The sequence below is a fragment of the Palaemon carinicauda genome, chromosome 18, assembly GCF_036898095.1.
Source record: "Palaemon carinicauda isolate YSFRI2023 chromosome 18, ASM3689809v2, whole genome shotgun sequence".
In the NCBI taxonomy this organism is placed as follows: domain Eukaryota; kingdom Metazoa; phylum Arthropoda; class Malacostraca; order Decapoda; family Palaemonidae; genus Palaemon; species Palaemon carinicauda.
Genome location: NC_090742.1, coordinates 2,296,754 through 2,308,652, shown reverse-complemented (window position 1 = coordinate 2,308,652; position 11,899 = coordinate 2,296,754). Strand labels below are relative to the sequence as shown.

Sequence of the window (11,899 nt, the reverse complement as noted above, 5' to 3'; positions counted from 1 at the left end):
AAAAATTATCAAATCTGTAACAAAGAAATCCTAAAGATGGTCAAATCTTTAACAAAGAATGCGTGAAAATGGTCAAATCTGTAACAGAGAAATCCTGAAAAGGGTCAAATCTGTAACAAAGAAAGCCTAAAAATAATCAAATGTGTAACAAAGAAAGCCTAAAAATGATCAAATCTGTAACAAAGAAAGCCTAAAGATGGTCAAATCTGTAACAGTCTAAAAATGGTCTAATCTGTAACAAAGAAAGTCTGAAAAGGGTCAAATCTGTAACAGAGAAAGCCTGAAAAGGGTCAAATCTGTAACAGAGAAAGCCTAAAAATTATCAAATCTGTACCAAAAATCCTGAAAAGGGTCAAATCTGTAACAAAGAAAGCCTAAAAATAATCAAATGTGTAACAAAGAAAGCCTAAAAATGATCAAATCTGTAACAAAGAAAGCCTAAAGATGGTCAAATCTGTAACAAAGTCTAAAAATGGTCAAATCTGTAACAAAGAAAGCCTGAAAAGGGTCAAATCTGTAACAGAGAAAGCCTGAAAAGGGTCAAATCTGTAACAGAGAAAGCCTAAAAATTATCAAATCTGTACCAAAAAGCCTGAAAAGGTTCAAATCTGTAACCAAAAAGCCCAAAAATTATCAAATCTATAACTGAGAAGCCAAATAGTAACTAGATGAACCCTGTAGAAAAATTTGAATCATCATCGGTCTGTATAAAAACATAAAGAAATATTTTCTTATAAAAACATAAATTCTTGAAGGATGCCTTTGATCATTTGCGTGTTAAATAAAAAGAGAAAATGAGAAGTAAATTTTCATTACACGAATACATGAAACCTTCAAAAGAAATTGACGCACTTGATTAAGAAAGAACATGAAAAATATTTCATCAACATTACTATCATCATTGAGTAGGCCTACCGAAAATTATTGTAGGCCTGTGTGATTCACGGAGTCGAGAACACCGTAATCAAGTCGGTAATGTGTCTGAACTAAATCGAGTGTGACGGAGAGAGAGAGAGAGAGAGAGAGAGAGAGAGAGAGAGAGAGAGAGAGAGAGAGAGAGAGAGAGAGAGAGATATGTCTTAGGATCCGTTCTCTTCTTGGTTTCATTATTTCCTTTTATAGCTTATTTAAAGGTTTAAAGGTTACTCATGAATGGCAGAGGTAAGGGACAGGACAGTTGTCCTATATACTGTCATATATATATATATATATATATATATATATATATATATATATATGTATATATATATGTATATATATATATATGAATATATATATACATATATATATATATATATATATATATATATATATATATATTTGCTTTTATGCGTTCGCAATAAGAAAAGAAACACTATTATTTTTTTCATTAAAAAAAAAATCCTAAAAAATCTCTTAAATTTTCTGAGAAGTTCAAAATCTGTTCAGTGTTCTTTAAAAGTTTTTCTCGTAATTTTCTTGAAACAAAAAAGTTCTTGAAAAAAATCTCTTTATCTTTCCCGAGATGTTAAAAACTTATTCGAGTTTAAGGAGATAATTTGTCTTGTCTTTTCTCAAGTTTCCAGGCAATGTTAATAACAGGTAATAAATTCTCTCTATCTTATACTGAGGTATCATTTAATGTCTGGTAATTCTCTGCAATCATTTATATATGACCAGTTTATTACCTCTGATACTTCCTGACTATTTCTATAAATAATTCCGAGACTTGAGTTAAAAGGTTGATGGAAATTTCTTTGCTAAAACTGGCAGTTAATCTTATAAAATCAAATAAATTAAATGTATTATTATTATTGTTATTATTATTATTATTATTATTATTATTATTATTATTATTATTATTAACTGAACATCAAACCCTAGTTGGAAAAGCAGGATGCTGTTAATCTTATAAAATCAAATAAATCAAATGTATTATTATTATTATTATTATTATTATTATTATTATTATTATTATTATTATTAGCTACGGTTCAAACCCTAGTAGGAAAAGCAGGATGCTGTTAATTTTATGAAATCAAATAAATCAAATGTATTATTATTATTATTATTATTATTATTATTATTTTGATTTTTATTATTATTATTATTATTATTATTATTATTATTATTATTATTATTAGCTGAACATCAAACCCTAGTTGGAAAAGCAGGATGCTGTTAAGCTTATTCATAAAATCTGATACTTCAAATGATGTATTATTGTTATTATTATTATTATTATTATTATTATTATTATTATTATTATTATTATTACATAGTCTCCTCTGTCCTGATACACCTGACAATACTGAGAGAACCAAACAATTCTTCCTCGTTCAAGGGGTTAACTACTGCAAAGTAATTGTTCAGTGGCCACTTTTCTCTTGGTAAGGGTAGAAGAGGCTCTTTAGCTATGGTAAGCTGCTCTTCTAATAGAAGGACGCTCCAAAATCAAACCATTGTTCCCTAGTCTTGGGAAGTGCCATAGCCTCTGTACCATGGTCTTCCACTGTCTTGGGTTAGTTCTCTTGCTTGAGGGTACCCTCGGGCACACTATTCTATCTTATTTCTCTTCCTCTTTTTTATAAGTTTTTATGGTTTAAATATGAGATATTTATTTTAATGTTGTTACTGTTCTTAAAATATTTTATTTTTCCTTTTTTTCCTCTCCTCACTGGGCTATTTTCCCTGTTGGAGCCTCTGGGCTTATAACATCCTGCTTTTCCAACTAAGGTTGTAGCTTTGCGAATAATAATAATAATAATAATAATAATAATAATAATAATAATAATAATGATATTTTTCGTATGAAATCTAAGCCTTTTTCTGTAATATATAAACCTTAGAGTCTTTCTCTGTCGGCAAATAATTTCCATTGTTATAAATATATTCTTATTATATTAAATCCAATTCGGTCTTATGCCGAATCTTGTCAGAACTTTCATCGCAAACATAGGCTCTGTTTGATTGATCGCGTGACCTTTTTTGAACTTTTATCTATTTCATGTAATGTTTATTCTTATTTTGTTATTGGCTGACTTACGGATATTAAAGAATTCTTGCCCTTTGAACCACTGTGAGATCGATTATCCTTAGTATTCTATAATTTATCAATTCAAAATAAATTGAGAATTTTCGGTTTTTTTATTGGTAAATATAATTAATTTTGAAATCCATTACATATAAATTGTGAGTTTTCGTTTATTTTGAAGTTTTCGTTTTTTTTTTTTGGGGGGGGGGGGTAAATATAATTAATTTTGAAATCCATTACATATAAAATGTGAGTTTTCGTTTTTTTTTTTTGTTGGTAAATATAATTAATTTTGAAATCCATTACATATAAATTGTGAGTTTTCGTTTTTTTTTGTGGGGGGGGGGTAAATATAATTAATTTTGAAATCCATTACAGATAAATTGTGAGTTTTCGTTTTTTTTTTGTTGGTAAATATAATTAATTTTGAAATCCATTACATATAAATTGTGAGTTTTCGTTTTTTTTTTTTTTGGTTGGTAAATATAATTAATTTTGAAATCCGTTACATATAAATTGTGAGTTTTCCTTTTTTTGGTAAATATAATTAATTTTGAAATCCAATATAATTCTTATATATCATGGAAATTTCAGTTACGTGAATCTTTCACGATGAGTCTTTAATCATTATTTAAGCTATTTACCCATACTCATTTCTATGGTATGTTATATAATTTGTTCGTTACGCTTCAATGAAATCAATTATGATTCTTGGTTTTAATGGAAATCTCAGTTCCATGAATTTTTCACTTCAAGTGTTTTGATGTTGCTGAAACTATCTACCACTACTAATTTTTATGGTATGTGCTACAAGACAGAACAGCATTTAGAGCAGGTACAAAAGATTGAATATTATTACCTCCGCCAGGAGGTTATGTTTTCGGTTCGGTTTGTTTGTTTGTTTGTTTGTTTGTTTGTTTCTCTGTTTGTCTGTCTGTCTGTGGACAACGTAGAGGCCACATTTCTACACGGAATCACTTCAAACTTGGCCAAGTAGTTCCCCAATGTGTATGGAAGAACTGATTAAATTTTGGTCAAGGTCACCCCAAGGTCAAGGTCACAGGGGTCACTGGTGTCACTATGACATAAGTGGCCATATCAAGAGACAGAAATAAAGCACTGACTTTTGCATAAGCCAACAGGGAAGTCCTAGTCCAGGCGCAACCCATGGGTGATGTTCAAATTTATAAAGGTCAAAGGTCAAGGTCATATTGGTGCATTATATCAATGTCATATTAAGTATCAGTGGCAAATGAACAAAGATCACTTGAAGGTCAAAAGTCAAGCAGGTCACTTGAAGGTCAAGGTCACGTGAAGGTCAAGGTCACGTGAAGGTCAAGGTCACCTGAAGGTCAAGGTCACGTGAAGGTCAAGTACATTTGAAGATCAAGGTCACTTGAAGCCAAGGTCATGTGAAGGTCAAGGTCACGTGAAGGTCAAGGTCACTTGAAGGTCACGTGAAGGTCAAGGTCATGTGAAGGTCGAAGTCACATCAATTCATGATTCTAGGACATATGGCGCTCTAGGTCACCTTGGCGGAGGTATGTCCTCTACGAGGACCATGTCCGCGTTCAGGACTTGCTCACTTGTTATTATTATTATTATTATTATTATTATTATTATTATTATTATTATCATCTAAGCTACAGCCATAGTTGGAAAAGCAAGACGCTTTAAGCCCAAGGGCTCCAACAAGGAAAAATAGCCCAGTGAGGAAAGGAAATAAGGAAATAAATAAACGATATGAGAAATAATGAACAATTGCAATGAAATATTTTAAAAACATTAACAACATCAAAGTATATATTTCAGATATAAACTATAGAAAGACTTATTAAAGAAATAGGCCTTTATTTCAGTGTTGTCTTTGACCGTGGTAATCATGTGGCCCTTGATTTTAAACTCAAACAACTTTAAAGGCCGCTCATGAATGGCAGAGGCAAGGGACGGTAACCCCAAGCTAGGACCAAGCAGTGCCAGGCAATGGCTGCAGATGACTCAGCAAATAGATCTATAGGCTCCACCGAACTCCCAATCCTTAGCTCATAAGGATGGTGAGGTTGCAGCGACCGAAGGAACAAACGAGTTTGAGCGGGATTCGAACCCCAGTCTGACAATCACCAGGCTACTACGCTACCACCAGGCCACCACAAACCTGTAGCATTACTAAGTTGTCATATTTTATATTTCAATATCTACAATAATAGTTTATATAGGAAATATCTGTTTTGACGTTGTTACTGTTTTAAGAATGATTTATTGCTAATTTATTTTCATCATTTATTTATTTCCTTATTTCCTTTACTCACTGGGCTATTTTTCCCTATTGGGGCCCTTGGGCTTATAGCATCTTGCTTTTCCAACTAGGGTTGTAGCTTGGCTAGTAATAATAATAATAATAATAATAATATAAGTAGTAGTATTACTGGTCTTACTGTACTACAATAATAGTTTATATAGGACATATCTGTTTTGACGTTGGTACTGTTTTTAGAATGATTTATTGTTAATTTATTCTCATCATTTATTTATTTCCTTATTTCCTTTCCTCACTGGGCTATTTTTCCCTATTGGAGCCCTTGGGCTTATAGCATCTTGCTTTTCCAACTAGGGTTGTAGCTTGGCTAGTAATAATAATAATAATAATAATAATAATAATAATAATAACAATATAAGTAGTAGTATTGCTGGTCTTACTGTAGTATCATAATGAGTGTACTATATTTCGTGAAATTAGTTATGTAGGCTAATCTACACTTGAGAAAAAAATATTACTTGACTTTTTTCAACATTGAAGTGTCACTACTGAAATTGTCCTGATGGACAAAAGAATACATATGAGGACAATTACATACATATCTGTAATGGAGATTTATGTATATATTTATTTTATAGCATTCTTAAGACATAAAAAACTATTGTATGTACATATCCTAACAACATATGGAAAGTAAGAAAAAATGTAGAAATAACAAGCCACTAGAAGTTGTGCTATAGCCTCACAATATAATGACTGGAAATTGCTTTTGGTAATTTTACATTCTTGAGGCAAATTATTTAAGGAAAGTACTTTTCTAAAGATCTATGGAAGACCATGGTCTAAAAGCAATCAAGAGCTGGGTCATGAACTAAATACAGTAAAAATAACTTTATATACATCCCTACTTAATTGCTTAGTCTTCAAAGTGACATACAATCTTCTGCATTAACCCTTTTACCCCCAGGCTATTTGGAAATTTCCAACCAGCACATTTTGCAGTATATTTTTTTTAAATTGCTCTAAAAACCTTAATTTTTGTCATAGAAAGGTCAGGTTGGTCTCATTCTCTTGGAAAAGGCCTGAATTTTCTCAAACAATTATCAAAAATATGAAAAAAAAAAAAAAAATTTATGGCATTTTTTTTGCAAGGACGTACCGGTACGTCCATGGAGGTAAAGGGATGGCTTTTGTGAAACGTACCAGTACGTCCTTTGGGGGTAAAAGGGTTAATTATTTGAGAAGAGTGCTTTTTTTTAAACCGAGATCTATGGAAGACCCTGGTCTAAAAGCAATCAGGAATCAAGTCATGAACTAAATACAGTAAAGATTACTTTATATACATCCTTGCTTAATTGCTTATACTATTTTTTTTTAATGAGGCGCATTTGCGCTGACTCGCAGCGGTGCCCTTTTAGGTTGGAAAAGTTTCCTGCTATCTGATTGGTTAGAATTATCTTTTCCAACCAATTGGCGATCAGGAATCTTTTCCGAGCTAAAAGGGCACCCCTGCCAGTCGGTGCAAATCTGCCTCACTAAAAAGAATTGACTATAGTCTTCAATGTGGCATACAGTCTTAATCTTCTGCATCAATTATTTAAGCAGAGTGTTTTTTTAAACCAAGATCTATGGAAGACCCTGGTCTAAAAGAAATCAGGAGTCTTATCATGAACTAATATAGTAAATAGAACTTTATATACATCCCTACTTAATTGCCTAGTCTTCAAAGTGACATACAATCTTTATCAATGCCTCTTCTAAATATAGGTACCTGGGAAACTTTTATTTTCTCTGACTAGCTTTCTTCGTCGGACGACGGCTAGTTTTCGGGACTGTAATAGGCCTGATTGGTCTCTTAGACTTGTAGATGTATATGCCAGAAGGACGTCCATTGTAGGAGTACTGTTTCCTGCCGGAAATCCAAGTTTTCTTGCCCAAGGATCCAGAAGGCTGTGCCGTCGAAGGTGAAATGGGGATTCGGTATTTGTCTGCGGGAGATGATACTGGCGCAGGGAGTAGTTGAATCTGGGTCTGTGAAGAGGGTTTCAATTGAGGTCCTCCAGAGAGCAAAACAGGTACTCCTTGCACTCCTGCTGGAAGTGGCGCCCTAGCCGATGCAGGAGGAACCACTCCTGCTGGAAGTGGTGCCCTAGCCGATGCAGGAGGAACCACTCCTGCTGGTGAGGGGAGGGCAGATGGAATTGAGGATTGGTAGAGTGGCTGGGCTGAGTGAGAATTCAGCTCTGGTAAATTCCAGTGATAGACTTGCTTCGGGCGGCCATTGTTGGTGAAGTCTACTGGAACCTGGAAAGACAGATGTGTATGATTATACATTTCAATTACTTTGTTTGAAGGAACATATTGGTACAAAAAGTAAATCAAAAGTAATTTTTTTGAGATTTTTTTTTTAATAGACAATTTTCACTTATACAGGTATGCTCCATACTTGATCATGCGATTATACATTTCAATTGCTTTGTTTGAAGGAAAATAATGGTACAAGAAGTAAAAGAAAAGCAATTTACACACACATATATATATACATATATATATATATATATATATATATATATATATATATACATATACATACATATATATATATATATATATATATATATATATATATATATATATATATATATATATATAAGTGACTGTTTTTAAAAAAAATCACTTATAGTAGTTTACTTGATTCTCAATCATACCAAGGTTGATGAATAGGTAGATAACACAGTTGTTGATGAATTGATGATTTCATTTACTTTAAGGAACATAGTGGTACAAAAAGTTTTTAAAAAAAGCAATTTGTATATATGTGAGGTTTCTTGAACAATTTTCAATTTTATAAGTTTGCTTGGTAACTTGATCATGCCAAATTTGATAACACATTTGATGAATTGTCAGGTTGTTGCAGATTGCTTGGTGGTTAAGTTATCGAGCGTTCAAAAATAATATGTTGGAGTTCTCTTGCTTGAGGGTACACTCGGGCACACTTTTCTATCTTATATCTCATTTCTCTTCCTCTGTTTTGTTGAAGTTTTTATAGTTTATAAAGTGATATTTATTTTAATATTGTTGCTCTTCTTAGAATATTTTATTTTTCCTTGTTTTTTTCCTCACTGAGCTATTTTCCCTGTTGGAGCCCTTGGGCTTATAGCATCCTGCTTTTCCAACTAGGGTTGTAGCTTAGCAAGTAATAATAATGATAATACACTGTTCAAAAGTTGCTGTAAAGAAAACTGTAAAAATCCTGGAATAAATGTTACCAGATATTTACTGTTTTATAAACGTATATATTGACGTAAAGGAGTGATGTTATGGCCACCGACCCGTAAGAGATACTAACAAAAAAGTATGGTAAAAATTACGGTCGCCTGTATTTTTACTGAAATACGGCTGAGAACAGTATATTTTTACGGAAAATTTCCAATTAAAATTACATTGTTTTTAGCAGTGTACGTAGAGGCTTTTATTTATTATTATTATTATTATTATTATTATTATTATTATTATTATTACTTGCTAAGCTACAACCCTAGTTGGAAAAGCAGGATGCTATATATAAGCCCAGGAACTCGCTCCAACAGGAAAAATAGCCCAGTAAAGAAAGGAAACGAGGAAAAATGAAATATTTCAAGAACAGTAACAACCTTAAAATAAATATTTCCTATAATAAACTAAAAAAACTTTACCAAAATAAGAGGAAGGGAAATTAGATAGAATAGGGTGCCCGAGTGTACCCTCTAGCAAGAGAACTCTAACCCAAGACAGTGAAAGACCATGGTACAGAGGCTATGGCACTACCCAAGACTAGAGAACAATGGTTTGATTTTGGAGTGCCCTTCTCCTAGAAGAGCTGCTTACCATAGCTAAAGAGTCTCTTCTACCCTTACCAAGAGGAAAGTAGCCACTGAACAATTAAAGTGAGTAGCTAACCCCTGGGGTGAAGAACATTTTTTTTTGGTCAGGTGTATGAGGACAGACAGAGGAGAATAAGTAAAGAATATGCCATACTATTCAGTGTGTGTGTAGGCAATGGGAAAATGAACCGTAACCAGAGAGAAGGATCCAATGTAGTACTGTCTGGCCAGTCAAAAAACTCCTTAACTCTCTAGCGGTAGTATCTCAACGAATAGCTGGTGCCGTGGCCAACCTACTGCCTATAATATGTAAAGAACAGGCCAGACTATTCGATGTATATGTAGACAAAGGGGAAATGAACCGTAACCAGAGAGAAGAATTCAATGTAGTACTGTCTGGCCAGTCAAAAAACTCCTTAACTCTCTAGCGGTAGTATCTCAACGAATAGCTGGTGCCCTGACCAACCTATTGCCTATAATATGTAAAGAACAGGCCAGACTACTCGGTGTATGTGTAGGCAAAGGGAAAGTGAACCGTAACTAGAGAGAAGGATCCAATGTAGTAATAATGAATTGGAGGAAACATAGACATCCTTCCTCTAAGCTCCTAACCTTGTGATCAGGATCTCCTAGAGCCGAGACGGCGTTCTCCAGGTAGAAGTAAGGCGTTGGAGGAAGCCTGATGAAATAGATAGGAGATTCACCGCTTTGACTCCTTCCTTGTGATACCGTCAGCGCCCCTGAGCGGTTCACGCCCAATCTACGGATGACCTGAAAAAAAAAAGGCGGATTTATGGTAATGGGCGGTGTCTTAAAGCATCAGGTTCATTGGATTTAATTACCTACAAGGAAGCCTAATTTGAACTTTTGAATTTTAACTTTTCGAACTAATTTGAACTTCAGCGCCCCCGAGCGGTTCACGCCCAATCTACGGATGACCTGAATAAAAAGGCGGATTTATGGTAATGGGCGGTGTGATAAATCATCGGGTTCATTGCATTCAACTATCAATAGGGATTTTGAACTTTTGAATTTGAACTTTTCGAACTAATTTGAACTTCAGCGCCATTAAGCGATTCACGCTTAAATCTTCGGATGACCTGAATAAAAAAGGGCGGATTTATGGTAATGGGCGGCGTGATAAAGCATGTGGTTCATTGGATTTAATTAGCTACAGGGAATTTGTACTTTTGAATTTGAACTTTTTGAACTAATTTGAACTTCAGCGCCCCCGAGCGGTTCACGCCCAATCTTCGGATGACCTGAAAAAAAAAGGCGGGTTTATGGTAATGGGCGGTGTCTTAAAGCATCGGGTTCATTGGATTCAATTAGCTACAGGGAATTTGTACTTTTGAATTTGAACTTTTTGAACTAATTTGAACTTCAGCACCTCTAAGCGATTCACGCCCAATCGTCGAATAACCTGAAAAAAAAGGTAGAATTTACGGTAATGGGCGGTGTGATAAAGCATGTGGTTCATTGGATTTAATTAGCTACAGGGAATTTGTACTTTTGAATTTGAACTTTTTGAACTAATTTGAACTTCAGCACCTCTAAGCGATTCACGCCCAATCGTCGAATAACCTGAAAAAAAAGGTAGAATTTACGGTAATGGGCGGTGTGATAGAGCATGTGGTTCATTGGATTTAATTAGCTACAGGGAATTTGTACTTTTGAATTTGAACTGTTTGAACTAATTTGAACGTCAGCGCCCCCGTGCTGTTCACGCCCAATCTTCGGATGACCTGAATAGAAAAGGAGAATTTATGGTAATGGGCGGTCTGATAAAACATCTGGTTCATTGGATTCAATCAGCTACAAGGAATTTGAAGTTTTTGAATTTGAACTTTTCAATCAAGCTCTTTTGATTGAACAAAATCAGGTTTCAACGTGGCTGATTTGTATCGAATCCTGCCGGATATAGAAACCGTGGAATTGTAGTCTTGATTATAATGGGGCGTTTTCGTGTTATGTGCAATAGAGGGGGTGGGGGAGGGGGAGGGAATGATTAAGCTGATTCTATCTAATTAATTTGGGATAAAAATGAAAATGTATATTTTTAGAATTTTGAAAAGCTATCTGACATACAATGACCTTGGTTTAAGCATGGAAATATATGTTTTTAGAATTTTGAAAGGTTACCCGACTTACAATTAGAATTGTAGTTTTTAGAATATTTCATTATTGAGCTACAATCTAAATTCTAATTTATATGTATTTCACTATTGAGCTGCTTCTAGAAAATGAATATGTCATAAGCATGAAAATGTATATTTTTAGAATTTTGAAAAGCGGTCCGACTTATTTTTAGAGCTACAATCAAAATTCTGATTTTTCAAGCATATCTTTATTGAGCTGCGTCTACCAAATGAATATGTCATAAGCATGAAAATGTATATTTTTAGAATTTTGAAAAGCTATCCGACTAATAATTAAGATGTTTATTTTTTATTTATTTCATTATTTGGGTGCTTCTACTAAATGAATTTGGCACAAGCATAATTTTTTTTTTTTTAATTTTGAAAAGCTAGCTGACTAACAATTAAAATGTTTATTTTTCGTTTATTTCATTATTGATATATTTTGATATTGAAATATATAGAAATGAATGAAAATTGCAGATAAATGAAAAAAAAAATAGCTTTTCGACTAACAATTAAAATTTTTATTTTTTATTTATTTCATTATTGATATATTTTGACATTCAATTATGTAAAAATAAATAAAAATAACAGATAAATGGAAAAACAAAAGCTTTTCGACTAA

At 33.3% G+C, this 11,899-nt stretch overlaps 1 protein-coding gene across 1 annotated transcript in view; it reads right to left on the bottom strand.

The window, feature by feature from the left end:
* Positions 1-6,398: 6,398 nt before the first annotated feature.
* The window catches only part of LOC137656941 (uncharacterized), a 71,750-nt gene continuing 66,249 nt past the window's right edge, over positions 6,399-11,899 (bottom strand). Inside the window, exons 3-4 of the mRNA XM_068391306.1 lie at positions 9,746-9,904; positions 6,399-7,574 (exon numbers count right to left, since the gene is read on the bottom strand). Of these exons, the coding sequence (XP_068247407.1) occupies positions 7,053-7,574; positions 9,746-9,904 (681 nt within the window). The 3' untranslated portion in view covers positions 6,399-7,052. The remainder of the gene's footprint in view (positions 7,575-9,745; positions 9,905-11,899) is intronic.